The sequence below is a fragment of the Zalophus californianus genome, chromosome 1, assembly GCF_009762305.2.
Source record: "Zalophus californianus isolate mZalCal1 chromosome 1, mZalCal1.pri.v2, whole genome shotgun sequence".
Taxonomy (NCBI): Eukaryota; Metazoa; Chordata; class Mammalia; order Carnivora; family Otariidae; genus Zalophus; species Zalophus californianus.
Window position 1 is genome coordinate 37,131,110 of NC_045595.1, and position 21,679 is coordinate 37,152,788.

Below are 21,679 nucleotides of genomic sequence, written 5' to 3' on the forward strand. Positions count from 1 at the left end.
GAAGGTAGAACCAACAGACTTTGATGATGGATCAGATGTGCGGTATGAGAGGAAGAGAGGTGCAGAATTGATTCCAAGGTTCTGGCTTAAGTAACTGGAAGGATGGAATTATATTAAATGAGATGGAAAAGCCTGTGGGTAGAGTTATTTGAGCATGGAAAACCAGGAGATTGTGTGTGGAGTATTAGGGCTGTTCATTAGACCTCCCTGTGGAAACATCTAGTAGTCAGACATATGAGTCGGGGGTTCCAGAGACATGTCTGAGCTGGAAATACAACTAGGAAGGTCATCAGTGTGTATGTGGTGTTGAAAACTGTGAGACTAAATGAGGTCACCACTAAGTGAGTGGAGATCAAGAAGAGTCCCAAGAACCGTGCCCTGGGTACGCAGCATGTTTGGAGAATGAAAAATCATCCCAAAGGATGTATAAGAAACTTAACAGTGGTCATATTTGGATCATAGGGGACTTTTACTTCACCTTATGTATTTCAGTGCTATTTGAATCTTTATGATTATTATATGCTTGGAAAAGTAAGAAAACATGTCATGCTTCAGAGTTTTAGAGGAGCTTAGCTAGAAGATCAGAGGTCCAAAAATTCCTTCTTTAGACTCATTGAGTATCACTATTTCTATTTTATAAAAGCTTAATGATAAGGGAGTATTTTATGTAACTGATTGAATCATAGAAGTGATCACCCAGCTAAGAAAAAAACAAACAAAAAAAAAAACCAATATGTGTTGGGAAAGTAGCACATAATATTATTTACCTAAGTGTATGGAGTATTAGTAGGTCAAATATAAATATGTATCAGGACATAATATGTTTAAATTGAAATATTAACATCTTTAATCCAATGTATTAGACCTTAAGTTATTTGGAATTTATTTGCCAGAGTAGGTAAATTAGAAACATTTATTAACTCATATGCTTTACTGTTTCATCCTCCCCTAAGAAGATGGTAATTTAGCTAACCACGCAACTGAATTGATAAAATAGGGATGCCATTAGGATGCATGGTGTAGTTAAACAAGCTGGACTTGACTCCTGGGCTTGTGTTACTCTGTACTCTAGCCACTCAACAGAGCTGCTTGCTGAGCGCTTGAAATGTGGCTAGTTCAAATTGTGATGTGCTTGTAAGGATAAAAAAGATGCTGGATTAAAAAAATTTAGTACCAAGAAAGAATGTTCAACATTTAATTTATTAATACTTACACAGATTACAGTGAAGTGATGGTATTTGAGGCATACTGGGTTTACAAAAATAATCTAATCTTTTTACAAAATAATACAAAAATAATCTTTCTTTTTACTTTTTCAATGTGGCTACTAGAAAATTTAAAATTACAGGAATTACTTGCATTGTATTTCTGTTGGGCAAGACAGAGCCTAGAGCAGGGAGTTTTGTATGGCCTCTAGGCTAAAAAGATTTTTTACCTTTTTTAAAAAAATTTTATTATGTTAATCACCATACATCACATCATTAGTTTTTGATGTAGCGTTCCATGATTCATTGTTTGCATATAACACCCGGGCTCCATTCAATACGTGCCCTCTTTGATAACCCATCACCAGGCTAACCCATCCCCCACCCCCCTCCCCTCTAGAACCCTCAGTTTGTTTCTCAGAGTCCATAGTCTCTCATGGTTCGTCTCCCGCTCTGATTTCGCCCCCTGGGTTTTTTACATTTTTAAATGGTTAAAAAAAAAAACACAAAAAAAAACATAAGAATATTCTGTGATAGGTGGAAGTTATATAAAATCCAAATTCTGGCACCCAGTGCTTCTTGTTGGTAGACTTGCATTGCAAAAAAATTGTATCCAGTTAATATTACCACATTTTGAATTTTGTCAGTAAAGAAAAAAAAATCTATGGAACTCTATTTTCTCTTTTGTTATTTAGGTACCTACATAATATCCTCAATTTTGCCATTTGGCCCTCAAAGCCAAAAGTAACTCATCATCTGGCCCTGTAAAAGTTGGCTGCCCCCTAATCTGAACACTCAGGGTTGAGTTCTGGCTGTTCCCACTTATTGCTGGGTATCCTTGTCAAGTCCCTAATATCCCCCAAGTAGTTTTGACATTTATAATTGAGGATACTCACTCCAATTTCAGTGGTGTTATGGGATCCAATGAGAAATTACAGCCTCGGGACTTTGTAAATGATAAAGTTCTGTACAAAGGTAGCCCATTTTTTGGAAGTGCTTTAACCTCAGTCCCAAAAACGTGATAACAATGGGGAAATACAGATTCGGGTTATATGGCCTTGAGCCGGCAAAGTTAAGGCACACATGGCTTTAACAAGATATACTAAATGTGTATGAGGCGGCTGTTACTAATTGTCCCTTCCTGTGCTCTTTTCTTGAAGTTGAACGAAGAAGACGATTTAACATAAATGACCGCATTAAGGAACTAGGTACTTTGATTCCCAAGTCAAATGATCCGTGAGTACAATTCCATGTTAATCTGCATCGTATATTTTTTGGTACCTTAATGTTTATTCATATGTTGCAAAAAGTGCACAGTTACAGAAACTAGAGTCAAGAAGTACCCCCTCTCTCTTTGGTTCCATTTCTGGTATGTTTCTTGTTCCTTTCTTTTGGTTGGTCTCATCAAACTAAAATTTTGAGAGAAATCAACTGAATTGTATTCAAGGGTTACTGGACATCACCTGTTAGCTTTGGATATGAGAAGGTGGCTTTCTGAAATCTGAGCCTCCTTGGCAAGTGATCACCAAGCTGCTAGAAAAATTCTCTTAACAGTTCACGCAGGGCAGAGATTTTAGTAGCTGTTTAGACTAGATTTGTTGACTATTTGCTGTACAACTCATACAATATCTATGGGTCCTGAGAGCTGGTATTAGAGACTTTGAATTTAACAATATTCAACTGACAAAAGGTCACAAATTTTTTTTGAAAACTTGCATGCCCTCGGTATGTTACCAATCTGGAGAAAAGTAATTTTTAATCCTCTTTTTAAGTACACGTCAGCTAATTGGGTTTCAATTTCCAGTCTCTGCTTACCTCCCACCCCCTTTCAGACAGAGATTAACAGTTGTAAAGATAGTTTTCCTACCAACAATGTCAGCAAGTAGGACAACAAATACACAATTTTTATCCATTAGAAAGTGGCCCATTTGAAGTAAGGGGCTAGAGGATGTATACATTTTAATGGCTCCCACAGGCATCCGATGAAATTAGCCTTTGAATATGACCTTTTAGCTACCTAATAAAATGTAAAGATGAAATCAAGCATTATTCATGCAAGGCTTATTAAATTTGCTATTCACATTATTGTCAGGGAATTTGTGACAAAATAAAATAAAATCATTGCCCATTGTAAGGTGGTTTTGATGGATGTTCAAGCACAATTTCCATCGTCAACATTTTCCTTTCCCACGTTTCAAGGAAAGCCATTTTGAAACTCAAAACATTCAAATTCTCAGTTCTGCAGCACAAATTTATCCTACTAAGGGGCTGTGACCTTCATTTCCTATAGTCAGTCTTGCATGATAGTTGAAATTGAATTCCCATTTTCCTGTTCTTTATCAGCTTTCACTTTTTAGCATATTCTTTTAAACTGTAGCATATGAATCTCTTTAGCAACGTATTATGAAATTATGGAGCTGCAGTGAAAGCCTCTATTTGCATATCTTCTTTCTCTATTGTATTAGAATACTTACGTGTTTATAATCTGAACTGATAATGATCTTTAATTGTAGGCATTGTTTTAAGATAAATGGACTATATCTCTAAGGGGAGTTTTTTCATGCCAGTTTCTGGAACAGGCTCTGGGGCTGCTATAGGGACACAGTCCATCTGACCAGGGTCTTAGCCCCATATGCTCTCCTCCCCTACAGCAGATCTGCTTTTGTTGATTTATATATTGGGGATCTTTTTATACTTCTGTGTGAAAAAAGGGTTGCTCTCTAATTATAAGGGAAAAAAAAAAGTTTGAATACCCTTCCTTTAAGCCTAAAGGCATAATGGATTGATTGGGTCTCATAAGGAAGCAAAACCTAATAAGATAATTGGTTGGAATAGTCACTTCTTAAAAACTGAGTAGCTGCTTACATATGTCAGTATGGGTTTTTCAACTTACTGGCCTCATTAAAGCATCTTTCATTATAGTTACATTTCTCTCTGGCTGCTAAAGGGTCTGTTACTTTGATCTTAGCCCTGAACCTTAAACAAGTCAGCTGGGTGCTCCCTCTATCTCAGGACACCTCCCTGGGTAGCCCTCTGGTGCTTAGACCCCAGGGATCCACCCCCCCCCCAGCGAATTCTCTGGGGTCTGTAAGTCTGCCTCTCATGAGAGAACTTCTGTTTTGTTTTCATCTAATCCATAGGAGGATCAATTACTTGGTGACTTGTTTTAATGACCCTCCATTCATACATCCCCGGCTGATACTTCCGGTCTGCCTCGAGCAGCTGTAGGTTGTGGGGTAGAAGAGTTTTCATACATGAAGTTGTTTTTGCTTTTTTTTTCATTGTCCCTGTCATTGTCGTCATGAGCACTGTCTATGAAAGAGCTCAGATTAAGGTACCCCAGAAATACTACTTATGTAATTATAATTTAATTCTTAATTATTTTTCTGGAGTGCTCTAAATTTTTCAGCTCACTTTTACCTACATTTTAATGGTGTTCTTAATTTCCTCATATACATGACTACATTACAGCTACAGTGATTTAAAAACTCAAAGGCACCAAGCTCAGGCTGCCTGGGTTCAAATTCCAAAACAGTCCCTTACTAGATGTGTGATCTTGGGAAAGACACATGATCTTCCTCATCTGTTAAAAAAGGCAGGGGTGTTCAGAATATTCCTTCCTAGTCTGGTTGTTTTGAGGACTGTGTCACATAAGAAGAATGATATAATAATGATTCAGTGCATGGAGTCTGGAGTCATATCCTCTAGGCTTCCTGGCTCTGCCAGTTCCTAGCTGTGTGTCCTTGGGCAAATTACTTCACCTCTCTGTGCCTTTGTTTCCTTCCCACTCTACAAAATGGGGACAATATTAGTGCCTTGCCACTGAGGTTGTTATGATTAAATGATCTGTAAAATACCTTAAGACATACCTAGCACATAGTAAATGCTATTTAAAGATAACCATTCTAATTATTCTGTTGAGCCTTTAACACAGTGCCTGCTCTGTTACTTGAATTGCATTCTGGACTTTTCATAGCACATTCCTCTAAGAGGCCTCCTTAGAGTTCAGTAACGTACCTGCGAGGCTGTTCATACATGTGTAGTATCACCATTTTATAGATGAAGAAACAGGGACACAGAGAGAGGTTAGAGAACTTGGCCAGGAATATTCATGAGAAAATCCAAGGATACCACTTTTATGCTTCACATGGTCAAGTAGTAGGATCTCACGGAATTTTTTTTTTTAAACTGTAGCTTATTCTGCCTGTCTGAATGAGTTAACTTTGATAGTCCTAGAAACCTGTAACTCTTTAATATGGTTTTTAAGAATATTGATTTTTGTAATCAACAGAACTAAATTTAAGTCCTGACTCCACCTTAGAGTAACTCTGTACCCAAGGGCATATTGAATAGTATCTGTTTCAGCATGTGCACTCACCCCTCCTTCCCAAGGTGTTTGTCTGGGACAAGTACAATAAGGTCTAAGAAGGGGGTGGATAGTGTCCGGCACATGGAAGCACTCAGTGAATGGTAGCTGTCATCAACGTGTCATTGATTACGGTATCTTTAGAAATCATTGCATTATATTTGCATTATTCATGCCCTGAATAATGAATTTTCATTGTGCCTCAAATCCCGAAAAAGGTTGTTTTCTTCCTCTTCGCTACAGAGACATGCGCTGGAACAAGGGAACCATCTTAAAAGCATCTGTGGACTATATCCGAAAGTTGCAACGAGAACAGCAACGTGCAAAAGAACTTGAAAACCGACAGAAGAAACTGGAGCACGCCAACCGGCATTTACTGCTCAGAATACAGGTATGGGGCATGTGTTGTGAATGGTTTGCAATATGTCCCTGACTTGGAGGTGGGAGGAAAAGGGGATATAATGAGCCATGGGGGACTTGATTTTTACACGGTCCTAATACAGTAGCTACTCGTTATTTATGGATTCCCTGTTTGTGAATTTGCTACTCATAAAAATTCACCGTAACCCCAAGATCAACATTCTTGGCACTCTCATGGTCCTTCATGGACATGTGCAGAGTGGCTAATCTGAGTTAAGATTGAACAAGGCAGTGACCTGTTGTCTTGTTTCAGCTCACACTATAAATAAGCATCCTTTTCATGGTCCTTAGGCTTTTCACATTTCTCTGGGTTATATGGGTGAATTTTGCTGTTTAAAATGGCCCCTAAGAGTGTTACTGAAGTTGTCTGGTGTTCCTAAGCATGAAAAGGCTGTAAGGTGTCTTACGGAGATAAGTTTCCTTTGTAGGTGAGTTGCAGTGCTGTTGGCTGTGAGTTCAATGTTAATGAATCAACGTTATATATTAAGGTGCCTTTGAACATAAAACAAGGTTATATGTCGATCGGTTAACGAAAATGTGACTAAGACACTCATAGAAACCTAACTCTGTATTTCCTCTAGAAGCAATCGTTTGGTATTTACTAATTCGGAGTTCAGAGCAACTTTATAGATCATAACTGTCTTAGTGCATTTGGACTGCTGTAACGAAATACCACAGACTGGGTGGCTTACACAACAAACATTATTTCTCAGAGCTCTGGAGACTAGGAAGTCCAAGATCAAGGTGCAGGTAGATTCAGTGTCTGGTAAGAGTCTGCTTCCTGTTTCATGGACAAGGGGTAGTGTGTCTGGGTCTTCACCATGGCAGCAGGGGAGGGGGGGTTTGTGCTGTTTCTTTTATAAGGGCATGAATCCCATTCATGAGGACTCCACCCTCATGACCTAATCACCATCCAAAGCCCTACCTCCAAATACATCACTTTGGCGATTAGATTTCAACATATGAATTTTGGCAGGGGTGGGATGGGAACGCAAACATTCCATCAGTAGCAATGATTACCTCCAATAGTGAGAATTGATCGAAGTTGTTAAATTCCAAGATGCCTTAGTATTTGGTGGGGGCATGTAGCCCATGGTCAAAGCCCATGTTTATAGGGAACTTGGAGACATCCAGAAGATCTTATCCTCAAGATAAAAATTGTGGAAATAGTTACAGTTAGTGAAATTATATCATATGTATGTATATATCTTTAACTCACACTATTTATTCTTAGAGGGAGAAATACTAATTCTAATATGTGGAATTCATCTGTTGTTCTATGTATCGAGTATACATACCAGTGTGAAGTGTGAGATGGGGCAGTCCTTCTGTAGTATCAGCTCCTGGTACTCCTCGTAGGTGCTCAGGCTCTCCGGCTGAGAGTAAATACGTAACTTCCTCTGAAACTGTCTTGAAGAAGACAAAGAAAAATGGAATCTCTGCTGCTGACCAAAGGAATTGGCAAGAGTAATTTTCATTTACTTGCTGACCTTGAACACAGTCCACCAGTAAGAGCCAACGGAGTACCTTCTTGAGTAGATGGACCGCAAAAGCCATTTTTTCAGGTTTCCAGGGCAACTCTTTGTGGCAAGCAAAGCCTGACCCTTCAGACAGCAGCGTGTTTGATCTGGTGGTGTGTGTCCTGGACACCGAACCTCTTTAACAGAGTCATTCATTTATAATAATGATCTCTGATCTTTTGAGTGCCCCAGAACACTGTCGACATCGCTCAGTTTCACTTCTCCCATTGCAGGCAGTGATCTTCAGCAGGGGGGCAGATGACGATTCTCCCCTAGGGGGTGCATTTTCGAATGTCCATAGTGAAGCAGAGGTTGCATGTCATTTGAAAGTCCCTTTTTTAAAATCTTTTTTTGTTTTTTGTTGTTTGTTTTATGTTCATATGATCTCTTCAGTAAGTAGCCATAGGTCCTTTTCTCTTGAATGTGACATACCCATTTATAAAAGCAGCTTATACTAATGCATTATTTCCTTATACAAATGTTAAAACATAGGAACTCTTTTGAAAGAGAAGCTAAGTCTTGTTTTCAGCATCCAAACACGTCTCTTCATGTGGAATATGAGTATTGTGAAAAACGTGGATCGGAAATGCCACAGTGAGGATGTCGTGGGTTTCTTCCGGTGACAGTGTGGGGCAGCCTGTAGAACTTTTGCATATCATGGAAGACATTGGTAATTAGGGAGGCTCTGCCATACGATGAGCCTGAGTTCTCCAGATGAGACTTAGCACATTGTTTAGAAATCTAAGTAATGCTTTAATCAGCTGATAAACATTTTTAATTAAACAATAAGAGATCAGAGTAAGATGTTTGCCTCTTTTCATCCAACTTTTTTTTTCCTTTTTAAGACAAACTACATGTGTGGAGGAGCTGTTCTTATTAGCATGTTGGTGTTGATTTACAATAGTGCATGTTTTAAGCTTGGGCCTAAGGGCTTCCTTTCATTTTCGCTCCAAGTGATGCATGCAGAAATTTTCACAGAAGAAAGAGCATGAAGCCTTAATATCATTGGAACCGTAATTTTATTAAACAGCCCAAGGCTTTAAAATGATACCTGAAGAGACTTGTGTTTCTGGAGATCGAGCAAAGGAACATGTACATACTTGTGTGACATCTCAGGCTCCCGTCTCTGACGTGTCATGCGTCCAGAGAATGATCTCTACTGCACACTGAACATGACTTTTCAGGAACATGCATTTCTAGGCTTGTGGGCATAGGTTGAGTGGCTGGATCACGTGGGAGGCTACTTTTCCCTCTTCCTGAGGCACCGTGACTTGCATCAAATTTATATTCTGTCCTTATTAAATTATGACAAGCATAGAAAGGACCGTCTTGGCACATAGAAGCAGAACGCTCATTGAGAGTCATTTGGCTTCATTTTAGGAGGGATCCAGGGATACTCAGGGAGAGTGGAAAGAGCGCACTTGGAAGGCATTTTGAAACGAGGAACCCGGGGAGGCTGTGACACTTGGGAAGTGCATTAGTCTGCTCAGGCCGCTCTAATAAATACCACTGGTCTGGAGCCTGAAACACCAGAGCTGCATCTTCTCGCAGTTCCGAAGGCTGGAAATCCAAGGTCAGGGTGGGGGCAGGATTGGTTTTTCTGTACTTCTCTCGAAGGCTGCCTCTTCTTTTTTTTCTTTTTTTTTTTTTAATGTTTTATTTATTTATTCATGAGAGTCAGACAGAGAGAGAGAGAGAGAGAGGCAGAGGGAGAAGCAGGCTCCCCGCAGAGCAGGGAGCCTGATGCGGGACTTGATCCCAGGACTCTGGGATCATGACCTGAGCCGAAGGCAGACGCTTAACCATCTGAGCCACCCAGGCGCCCGAAGGCTGCCTCTTCTTTGTGTTTTCCCATGGTCTTACCTAGGTGTGTCCGTGTTCTAATCTCTTCTTTTCTTTTTTTAATTTAAATTTAGTTAATTAACATATGAGCTACTGTGTGTTTCAGGGGTACAGGTCGGTGATTCAGCAGTCTTATACAATACGCAGCACTTACTACATCACGTGCCCTCCCCGATGTCCATCACCCAGCCACCCCATCCCGGCACCCCCACTCCCCTCCAGCGACCCTCAGTTTGTCTCCTGAGATTAAGAGTCTCTTATGGTTTGTCTCCCTCTCTGGTTTCATCTTGTTTCATTTTTTCCTCTTGTCCCCTATGATCATCTGCCTTGTTTCTTAAAGTCCACATATCAGTGAGATCATATGCTAATCTCTTCTTCTTCTAAGGACATCCGTCCTATTGGAGGCTGGATTAGGGCCCACCCAAATGAACTCATTGAACTTAATTACTTCTTTAAAAAACAGCATCTCTAAACATAGTCACATTCTGAGGTGCTGGGAGTTAGGACTTGTACAAATTTTTCTTTTTTTTTTAAGATTTATTTGAGAAAGAGAGAAGAGAGGGGGAGAGAGAGAGTGAGCACAAGTGGGGAGAGGGGCAGAGAGAGGCTCTCAAGCAGGGCACTGAGCGGGGAGCCTGACGTGGGGCTTGATCTCATGACCCTGGAACATAATAAATTTTTCAATTCAGCCCATTATATGAAGGATGTGAAGAAGCGTAGAAAGGAATTATTCATCCTCCCTATAAGAACTTTCTTTTGGAAATAAAAAAAACAGAAACCAACCAAACACCATACTTCCCTTGGCCGTGGTAAGATGAGTTAAGTGACACTTCTCAAACTTAAGTTCCTTCTGTACGACTTCTACAAGTTTCACCATTCCCACCCAGACTTTATTAGGTCATGATACCCTTCGTAACTGTTTCACTCTGCCCTCGGCCAAAGCAATACCTACCATTTCTTTGTTAGGTCCAAGCAACTTACTGAATATTTAGGTCCTAACAACTTAGTCGCCACTTGAAAATATAAAACATATAAGCCGAAAGGAAAAAAGCATTTTTATTTTATTTTTTAATAACTGCAATACCTACTAATGGGATGTGTGTGTCTGTTGCACACTGCACAGCTTCTCCAGCCACGGAATCTGGTTGGATAGTGCCACCCTCATTTCTCATCCCGGGCTGGTTTTCATGCAATTCTTACTTTTTATCACAGCAACCACCAAAGACCCAGCTTCGCAATGATACATGATGGAGAAGCATGTCGCACAGTTTAATGCTGAGACTGTGAACCGTCTTGAATTTGGTAGTTCTCAGAGTAGTGTGCTATTTCCCCAGATATCTGAAAATGTCACAGTGCCCTGAGAGTTCCCTGCAGCACACCCCTTGATATGTGCACACAGTTTAGGGACCCCAGAATTGCATTATTTACTGAACACTTTCCTTTAATCAGCTTACATTTTGAAATTTTATTTTTATATTTATTTTTATTTCTGTGTTTTTAAAATTTATCTTCAGAAATATGAACATCTGGGAGAGACTGTCTCTGTATTTAATACCTAATGAAATCCGTGTAGAACCTAAAACTCACATCATACACTACTGATGGTTCCTATACTCTATTTTAAGAAATAGCATTTATTAATTGAAAAGAGCAAAAATAAAAAGATTATTTTCATAATTTATTTTTTCCTCCAAGTGTCTAATTTTTAATCCTTTACTTTTTTAAAAAAGATTTTATTTCTTTATTTGAGAGAGAGAGAGAGAGAGAGTGAGCACAGAGGGAGAGGGAGAAACAGACTCCCTGCTGAGCAGAGAGCCCCACATGGGGCTGGATCCCAGGATGCTGAGATCATGACCTAAGCCGAAGGCAGACGCTTAACTGGCTGAGCCACCCAGGCACCCCTCATACTTTACTTTTTAGAGAAATTTTAGGTTCACAGCAAAATTGAGAAGAAGGTATAGAGAGACTCCCCATATGCTCCTTGCTCTCCCACAGGTATAGCCTCCACTGCTAGCCACATCCCCCACCACAGTGGTACATTTGCTACAGCTGATGTACCTACACCACACAACATCATCACCCAAAGTCTCTACGTGACCTTAGAGTTCACCTTTGGTGTTGTACATCCAGTGAGTTTGAACAAATACATAATGACATGTATCCCCCATTATAGTATCACATACAGTACTTGGACTACCCTAAAGTCCTCTGTACTCCCCCTCTTGAAACATCTGATTTTTTTTACTTTCATTTTAGGAACTTGAAATGCAGGCTCGAGCTCACGGACTTTCACTCATTCCATCCACGGGCCTCTGCTCCCCCGATTTGGTGAATCGGATCATCAAGCAAGAACCCACTCTCGAGAACTGCAACCAAGACCTCCTTCAGCATCATGCAGACCTACCTTGTACGACGACGCTCGACCTCACAGATGGCACCATCACCTTCAACAACAACCTTGGAGCCGGGACCGAGAGTAACCAAGCCTACGGCGTCCCCACGAAAATGGGATCCAAACTGGAAGACATCCTGATGGATGACACGCTTTCTCCCGTGGGCGTAACTGACCCACTGCTTTCGTCAGTGTCCCCTGGAGCTTCCAAAACGAGCAGCCGAAGGAGCAGCATGAGCATGGAAGAAGCCGAGCACGCTTGTTAGCGGGCCCTCCCTGCCCTGCGCTTTCAGGAACTGCTTCCTTTCTTGATTCATAGGTTTCATAATTTACCCGAAGGGGGTTTCTTGATAATTTTCCTTTAATATGAAAGTTTTTTTCATGCTTTATCAATAGCCCAGGATATATTTTATTTTTAGAATTTTGTGAAACAGACTTGTATATTCTATTTTACAACTACAGATGCCTCCGAGGTATTGTACAATGAGTGTACAGTATCTGCGAACTGAATTCACCCTGGACTTCAGCTTTCTGAGCAAGAGGATTCTGCGTCAGAGAAGTTTCTGTCCATTTTTATTCAGGGGAAACTTGGTTTGAGATCTTTATGCCTGTGACATCTTTGGAAATTAAATGTAAAGTTTAATCGAAAGAATGTAGAGCAACCAAAAATTAAAAAAAAAAAAAAAGGCAGAGAGAAAGAGATTGAGGAAAGAAAGGAAGAAATCCACACTAACGTTTTTTTTTATTTTGTAAATGTATTGATTCATTGGTACTACATTAAAGATCCAGTACCGTTCTAATAGCATTTAGGTTTTTCTACTGCAAACTATTTAAGGCAATACACTATTCTGTAAAAGAAAAAAAAAAGTGCACCCAATTTCATGAGGATTGTCTGGTTAGAAAATGTAACTGTTCCCTTACTTAGGTGCAAGTGAAATTGAAGGGTTAGAGACCTAGGCTCTGAAACATGGGCTCTAATCTTGCTGTCCTTCACTCTTTGCTCTGTTACAGTTTTCCTCATCAATGAGTGTGATTCAATTTTCCATAAGATATATTTTATTTTGAAAAGGAAATGAGTGTCCTCTCAAAGTAAAATATTGAGGAGCACTGCAAGTTGTCTTTTTTTTTTCTTTCTCTCTTCAATTTCACTTTTGATAAAACCAAACTGGGCACATTTCTAATTGGCTTTCCTATTTTTATTTTTAAATTATGTTTTACTGTTCATTTGATTTGTACAGATTCTTTATTATCATCATTCTTTTCAGTATGTTTGTATTAATTTGTAAGAATATGCATCTTAAAATGGCAAGTTTTCAATATTTTTACAACTCACTGGTGGTTTTCTGCATTCTTTGTACACACGTGAAAGAAAACTTTTATGCAAGGTCTTGTGTTTAAAGAGAGCTTTGCAAATATTTTGTATATTACAGTCTCACTCGGAACTGTTTTTTCCACACATTTAAGGTGTAGTATTAATAGGTTAAAACTGGCTTTCTAGAGAAAATAAACTTACATATTTATTTTTAGTGATATAAAAGTAGCAATATTCTTGGAGACTGATAACCGTAGTGTTAATATGCCCATTATGGTCACTTAAATTGGGGTTTATTTCAGCAAACTTGCTGAATGTTTGGAAGGAGAGAAATACTGTATTGGCAAATTACTGTTACTTGATAACCGTGTTTTAACAAGCAGCAAAGTTGTAAGTTAGTTTCAGTGCATTATCTACTTGTGTAGTCCCTTGCAACAACAGTAGTGTTACATGTAATCTATCTGGCCTACGTGTTTTATACAGCTGACATATGGTGTTAAGAGCCAGGCTGTTGAATGGAATTTCTCAGTAGCAGCCTACAATTGAATAGCAAGTGGCATAAAGCATATCCATTCAGAATGAAGTGCCTTAAATATAGCAGTAGTCTTTTTTGGACTAGCACTGACTGAACCGTAATATAGGAGACAGTTTCAAGATGGTATCTATAGTCAAGAGGAACATGGAGCATGGTGCCTATGTAGACAATATAAGAGCTTCCAATTTTCCTTCAGATATTTTTCATATTAAATATATTTTAGTGACGGAGTGCCAACTTCTTTCATCAGGAAACCTTATTCAGGAGGGTTTTTTTAAAAAAAAAAGAAAATGAGTTTAAATGTCAAATATGAATTGGTGGATGGGTATTGGAGGGTTCAAAGAGAGGGTGTGATTGTCAGATGTATGAATGGATGGCTTCCGTGAAAATAATCAACTGCATATTTCCCATGCACGTTGGGCAATGAGAATCCTTGGAAACATTGATGATGCTATCAGTTTTATAGCTTTATTACCAAAGGGGGTAGGGAAAATTAATTCCCATTCTTTCAGTCCCCTTAATTGTATAGCTCTTTTCCTAGAATAGTGATGCAAATCTGCATGAACAGCTAACTGTACCATAGTGTTCATTGATACAATCATAGCATTGTCTATTTTTCTCTTCATATTTATATGGGGGGAGGGGAGCTGGGTACAGAAGTCAAAGATCGCGACGGTATGATGCTTGTTTTCTTTAGCTGATGGTGAGGGTTCTTAAAAATGGAGCAAGGTGACTAGCTTCTGGCCCAGGGAATATGGCCAGGGCTAAGTGACCTTACAGAAAGCTCTGTTGAGAGGAAGCATGGCATCTCGTACCACTGTCCTGACTTTCGCAACTCCTGAGCTCACTGTCGCCTGCTTCCCCATCCCCTTCTTAAGAGACAATTTCTGGGAGTGACGGGTGAGGAAGCCCAGGAGAATGCTGCAGCTTCGGGGGTGGTTTTATTTCTTTCTTTTTTGCCAAATCGAGTGTGGATTTGTTTTAGGGACTAGTTAAGCCAAGAAGCGGTGGTTTGGGGTCGTCGTCTATGAACAACGAGAGAACGATCCACACCACTCCCCCCATCCCTGAGAGCAGACTTGTGACTCGGGGTTGGGCCTCCATATGGAGTGACCAAAATGCCAAACTTGTCCACCTGCCTCCGGGTAAGGCAATGGAAATACCAAACCTTTTGACTTTGCCAAAAATCCTACAACCAACCTGGTCATACATAGGATGACAAAGTTCTTTCTGGTTGTTTTTAAATAATAAAGCAATAAGAACAAATAAAATACATAGGAAGTTAAGAGATATAAAATAAAGCACAAAGGAATGCACTTATTAATATTTTTTAAAAATGCACTGGGGAAAAGTTGGTGTTGATAACAGTATATTAAAAAAACCCTATTTCTTGAAAAAAAATGACAAATGACTGTCTCTTGCGGACGCTTGGTACTGTAATGTTAATAATATAGTCACCTGCTGTTGGATGCAGCAATAATTTCTGTATGGTCCATAGCACTGTATATTATGGATCGATATTAATGTATCCAATGAAATAATTGAACTGTTGTTCTTGATAGCCTCATTAAAGCATTTGGTTTTTCACATAGTGGTGGCCAGTTGTTTTTAGTTAATGACAGTTTTGAATATTGTTTGCCTTATCCAGAATGGTAGCACACATTTTCTTCTGATTTAACGAATAACAAATTGGAGGAAAAATTTTAAAATGCCAGTAAGTACTTTTTTTTGGTTTTAAATGCCACTCTAAGATATTACTTTTTGGTTTTCAACATTTTTGATTATGACTTGCACTCAGATGAACTATAATTATACAGCTTTTTAACCCCCTTCTGAATTTGGGGGAGATTTTAAACTCCCAGATGCCAAGAATTCATTTTAGATATAGGAGTTTTATTTAACATGTTTTAGTGAGAGGTGGCTTTACAAGAAGAGAAATTGTCAGGGAAGCCCTTGCATATTTACGAAAAAGACATTGGGTTTTTAAAATACAAATTTACAATAATGAAAGCTTAATATACCCAGGTTGCCAGCTCCTGGCTGTATTTTTTTTAAATACAGCACTTAAGAATCATTTGATAAATGTTGGATTTGACTTGGGAAGTGTCAGACAAAAACATGTCTTTATTCCCTAGCTAGACCTTAAACTTCTGCCCTCTTTAAAAAATATTCTGGTTTAACCTCTGGAGAAAATGAGCAAGAAACTTCCTGTAACGCTTCAGATCTGATTGTTAGCTTTTTGTTAAATTTGATTTTTTTTCTTAAATTGTAATATACAATAATCAAGCCCTTTCTTTTTCAGAGTTATTTGAATTATTTATATTTCCCATAGAAATGTGATTATGTGATGCTTTAAAAACGTGTAAAAGTAGGAAGATTTCCTATCTCAACAAGAAGTTTTCTGGGCAACCTTGAAAGCAGGTAAGCTGAAGGTTGGAGTTCTTCATCTCAGGAGGTCTGCAGCTGAACCGTAACCCTGACCTGGCATTTGCTTCTTCACATTCACTTCACAATCTCTAAGGATCCTTTCCTTTCCTTCCCTTCCCTTTCCTTTCCTTTCCTTTCCTTTCCTTTCCTTTCCTTTCCTTTCCTTTCCTTTCCTTTCCTTTCCTTTCCTTTCCTTTCCTTTCCTTTCCTTTCCTTTCCTTTCCTTTCCTTTCCTTTCCTTTCCTTTCCTTTCCTTTCCTTTCCTTTCCTCCTTTTTTTCCTTTTTTTCCTTCCCTCCTTCCTTCCTTCCTTCCTCTCTTCCTTTTCTTCCTTCCTTTCCTTTCCTTCCCTCCTTCCTTCCCTCCTTTCTTCCTTTTCTTCCTTCCTTCCTTCCTTCCTTCTGCCTCCCTTTTCTTCCTTCCTTCCTTTTCTTCCTTTCTTCCTTCCTATTTTTTTTCCTTCCTTCCTTTCCTTCCTTCCTTCCTTCCTTTTCTTCCTTCCTTCCTTTCTTCCTTCCTTCCTTTTCTTCCTTCCTTCCTTTCTTCCTTCCTTCCTATTTTCCCTTCCTTCCTTCCTTCCATCCTTCCTTTCTTTTTTTTTAAGCGATCTTCACACCTAACATAGGGCTTGAACCTAAAACCTGGAGATCAAGAGTTGCAAGCTGTACTGACAGAGCCAGCCAGGCGCCCCCCTAAATATCCTTAATCACTAGCTTCCCCCTGCCAAAAGAAACACACACACACACACACACACACACACACACACACACACCCTATGTGTTAGAGCACTGTTACGTGAACATCACACATTTGCCTACAGCTCGTGTGACCTTATTTCATATTCACAGACTTAGATTTATTAAATTTTGTATTAAGTGAACCCACTTAACAGATAAATCTATCCATGAAGTGACAAAACCTGGACTGGCAGCTAGATCTCCTGAATTTCTATCTTGTCTCTGCCCATTTCCAGCTATGTGATTTTGAGCAAGTTACTTAGCCTCTCATTGCCTCATTTTCCTTTCTGTTCTTTGGTGATCATAACAGCGGCTACCACGTGGTGGTCTTGTGAAGTCCACTCAAGTGAACAGACTAGAATTATTGTTTGACAGCACATAGTAAATGCTCAGTAAATGGTAGCTGTGATTTTATGATCATAATCCCCTCCATTAATAAAATGGAGCCCACTCTCTGGACTACCTGAAAACATTGTGTGTATCAACCGTGGCATGCACTGTTTGAGAAACGCTGCATTTTAGCACAGAGCTAATATTCGTGTGAACTGGCAAGGTGACAGAAGCCACAGGGTACTTTCGAGAAGAGGACCGCACTGTATCTAGGACCTGGGGTAAGAATATTTTAGAGAATAATAAACCCAATTTAACACCTTTTAAAAACATCATCAGCACAAATGACCTAAGATTTAAATTGTATTAAATGTGTATAATCTGCATGGGTGCCTCTACCATGAGAATAACTATGCTATATTATTCCCAGGAAATGTGCTTTACTGAAGTTGAAATCTCCATTATATTCCCTAGAGAATTAAACTTTTTGATCCTTTATGGTATACAATGATGTTATATATCTAAAGAGTGATGTCTTGATTATATCCTGTCTGTTCACTTTCCTATCAATATTTAAATGGTTTTCAGGTTTTTATTTTCAGTTATACTTACATTTGATGACTTCCTCGGAACACCATCTGAGGAGTTAATCTTCATAATCCAGCCAACATAAATGAACCTTTAGAACTACCCTGTTTTTATTTTTTGTGTATGCCAAGATTTAATGCATAGCCAAGTAGCATGAGGCAAGTTCATTTAAGAGGAGTGTTGTAAAGTTAGATTTCATTATATTTAGTGAGAGATGGTGATGATCTCTTAATTCTTTGCTGCCACATCTGAGGCTCAATAGCAATGGCTTCATGTCCTCACCCATACTAACATGAATCCATAATATACATCTTGTGCGGAATATAAATGAAAAAGCTTCCATTCCATTCCCAGTTTTCCCAAGAGGCATGTACCAAAAAAAAAAAAAAAAAAAGAGAAAGAAAAGAAAGAAAAAAAAGCAGAGCAAATTTGCCATATTAAAATTGTCAAGCCCTTGTTTATAAATAAAATTTAGACATGGCTAATCTTATTTGTGTTCAATATTTATAGATCTTTGGAGCCTATTACCTATACCAGATATACTGGAAAGTAATATAACTGTACGCAAATCCAAGTAAGTCTCAGCAACATTTCTAAATGGTAAAGGCAGTTTGCTTTTGAAAAATTTGCATTTTAAATTTCTAATTATGGAGTCAGTTGAAGTTAAATCCAAATGGGTGCAATTGTCACTCAAAATGTCTTCCATATTATTCAGACAGCAAAATCTGTGTAGATAGAAACCACTCAACTAGTGTTTCCCAAACTTTGCTTTATGGAACTAGTTCCACAAGCTGTTCCAAAAGTTGCTTTGGGGAATTGGGGTTTGGAGGTTGGGATAGGAAGCAAAACACCGTATTTCATTTTAAGGAACTTAAACATATTTGAACAGGTATCTGTACTGTGAGACTTCTCACATTCTCAAATATGGCAATATGCACTGAGAGTCTTCAGGATTGAGAAATGTATTTAATGCTTCACAATCTTATTTGACCACAGGATTTTGTGTGTATGTGTGTGTGTAAAATACTTGTTCATGGTTCCAAAGAACATAGTTTGGGAAATTCCAGAGATTTTACAGAAATTATATAGAACTGATAAAATAACTTCTTTCATTCCTAAGGTAAGTATGCTTACATTTATTTATTATTCAATGGGTAGAAACCATTGTCACTAAAGAATTCTTCCTGAATAAGCAGATTTGCTAAGGTTTGGATTCTGCAAATATAAAATTCTGGTTAAGGAAACTATTGCTATTTAAATATTATTATTCCTGAATTTAAAAAGTAATTTATGTTATCATTTTTAATGGAAATAGAAATTCTCTTAGGCTCACGTTCAATGTGCCTCTTCTATGACTGGTAAAAAGTAGTCCTTTATATTGCATGTCTCCCAGCCCTTGAAATACAAATACCCGATGTGTAGGAGGAACGGGGGAGGTCTCACCTGCAGTACAAGGGGTTTATCACTTTGGGTCCTGCTCAGTGATTTTTGGTGGAAGGGAGTTAGGAAGAATAGTATGGTATTCAGAATTTACATAGTCTTCTCAATGATTTCTTTTTTTTTTAGATTTTATTTTTTTTAAAAGATTTTATTTATTTATTTATTTGACAGAGAGCACAAGTAGGCAGAGTGGCAGGCAGAGGGAGAGGGAGAAGCAGACTCCCCGATGAGCAAAGAGCCCGATGTGGAACTTGATCCCAGGACCCTGGGATCATGACCCAAGCCGAAGGCAGATGCCCAACCGACTGAGCCACCCAGGCGCCCCTAAGATTTTATTTTTAAGTAATCTCCACACCCAATGTGGGGCTCGAACTCACAATCCTAAGATCAAGAGCCGCAGGCTCCACTGACTGAGCCAGCCAGGTGCCCCTCAATGATTTCTTTTTTTTTAATGCAGGCAAATCCTAACAGGTGATACCTCTGAAGTTCAGTTAATTGGTTGTAGGCCAAGCCACAAAAGCCACGTTAATTGTCATGGATCAGGTATATTATAGTATTAAGATTGTTTGAGAATTGAAATAGCCATATTACAAAGTCTGAGGGAAAACACATTAGCACATCTTTCTATTCCTTACAAACGAGATCAGAGATTTCTTTCATTCGACACCTTTTTTACGATATGTTTTTTTCAAGCCCCCACAGTTTGGAAATAAATGGTGAGCTGACGACCTTGGCTCCGGTGGGACGGAGGAATGCGTTGGTTTACATGACCACAAAGTTGAATTGGTAAATGTAACTTCACGTGCGTCTGAATTGTTAAGGACGCAAAGGCATTCAGTCTGCCTGTCTCTCATTTTCTTGATTCTGTGCTCCTCTTTGCAGGTGAATCTTCTCCACGTGGACCCCACAGTCCAGCTGAAAGCCGATGCTTCCTTCCCAGTGTCTATCGTCAAGTCCCTGTATGCGTTCTGGTCAGGCCCCCTGAGTAAGAGCACCAGGGCAGGAAGATGGCACTCGCCGATTGGCCAGGTCTGGGTCACATGGTCCACTCCCCTAGGTTCCCTCAGCCGCACCGAAACCGTGTGGACCAAGGGAAAGGAAGGTGGGGTTAATTCACCCGGACTGCAAGGAGTGATGGCTGAGCCTAAAATGGGGAGGAGATTCTGGGCAGACAAAACCACAAGTACTCATTCTTGTAGATCTCGAGAGGTTTGGGCAAGCTGTCCCTTTGCCAGACTCTTGCTCCTCCCACGTGTATCAATTTGGGATTTTTCTGTCCTCTACCTTAATGGCAGGATGGTGGGAAGGGAGGGGAAGAAGGTATTCAATGCCTAGAGTTGTATCTCTCTCCTCATCACTCGTGGCTAGTTTTCCACAAACAATTCTCCAGCTCTCACCCCCGCCCCCACATGGAGATCCTAAGACCCGAGTCCTTCAGTAAGATGTCGAGAGGACTCACGAAGCACAAGTTCCTCTCAGTACACAAGAACTCTTACTTCCATCATTTCCAAAGCCCCCTGAGCTGTCAGGGTGTGTTCACTTGCTCATGGCAGATAACCAAACTCCCATCTGGCTCAAACTGGAAAGGGAGATTTGCTGGTCACATAACAAAAAAACTCCATGGATGAAACTCCCCAGCATGGTGACCTCCCATCCTCAAACAACAAGGTCATGAATGGTTTCCTGTCTCCTACTCACCTCGGGTCTCCTCTCTGTTGGCCTCATTCTCATGCAGGCTCTCCTGGTGAGGCAGCAGAATGACTCATGGCCCCAAACACACCCTTGCAGTTTATCAACCAGCCTGGAAGAGGTGTTTCTCTCCTCCCAGAGTCTCCTTGGCCCAGATTGGCCAGTGTGCTTATTCCGGGACCCATCTGTGTTGCCAGGGGCATGGAACAGACTGATAGGTCGTGCCTCATCATGTTTCCACCCATTGAGCCAGAGTGGCCTCTGTCCATCTGGAGGGGAAAGGGGCAGCCCTGAAAGCTGGGAAGGCGGTCCAACTATGGCCCTTGTTCACTTGTCCTTTCCGTCTGTGGGTGCCTACCTCTTGCTCTTCCACCACTGGACTCTTTATCATTTAGGGCTCAGGTTAAATTTTACCTCCTCAGAGAAGAGGGCACTGACCACCTTTCAGAAAGAAAGTTCTATTTGTATTTTTTCAGTATGCCATCTTGTTTATTTCCTTCAGAGCCTGTTTATTCTTCTCTTCCTCCCCCTCCCAATCTTTCTCCACCTTCCCCTCCATCTCCTTTCCTTAAACCAATGAACTGGTTTCCTGTCACTTGTATATAAAATAATCATATTTGCGATGATCGGTGGAAACGTACTGACAATTTATTATCAATAAGTATGCAGCCTTTTCTTTTTAAATAACATGAAACATAAATAAGATTGGGAAAAAGTACTAGGTTGAAAGAATGTGTTTGCTAAGAAATAGCAGATGAATATATGTTTATTATAGAAATACGTTTACAAGGACATCTTCACAGCCTATTCCCGTGAGTTCTTGGGAGAGTACAAGTTCCATATGAATTAAATAATGTAACTTGTATCTTTGAATGGT

The 21,679-nt window shown here is 39.6% G+C and overlaps 1 protein-coding gene across 13 annotated transcripts in view; it reads left to right on the forward strand.

Annotated features, from left to right (window-relative positions):
* Positions 1-15,183, forward strand: part of MITF (melanocyte inducing transcription factor) — a 214,701-nt gene extending 199,518 nt beyond the window's left edge. For 8 of the 13 annotated variants that reach the window (XM_027584999.1, XM_027584998.1, XM_027585000.1 and 5 more), the window contains 3 exons: positions 2,366-2,441; positions 5,815-5,962; positions 11,610-12,011. In XM_027584999.1, coding sequence (XP_027440800.1) covers positions 2,366-2,441; positions 5,815-5,962; positions 11,610-12,011 — 626 coding nt within the window. Of the gene's footprint in view, positions 1-2,365; positions 2,442-5,814; positions 5,963-11,609 lie in introns of all 13 variants that reach the window. The other 5 variants (XM_027584997.1, XM_035728636.1, XM_035728637.1 and 2 more) reach the window with 2 other exon arrangements.
* Positions 15,184-21,679: the final 6,496 nt, after the last annotated feature.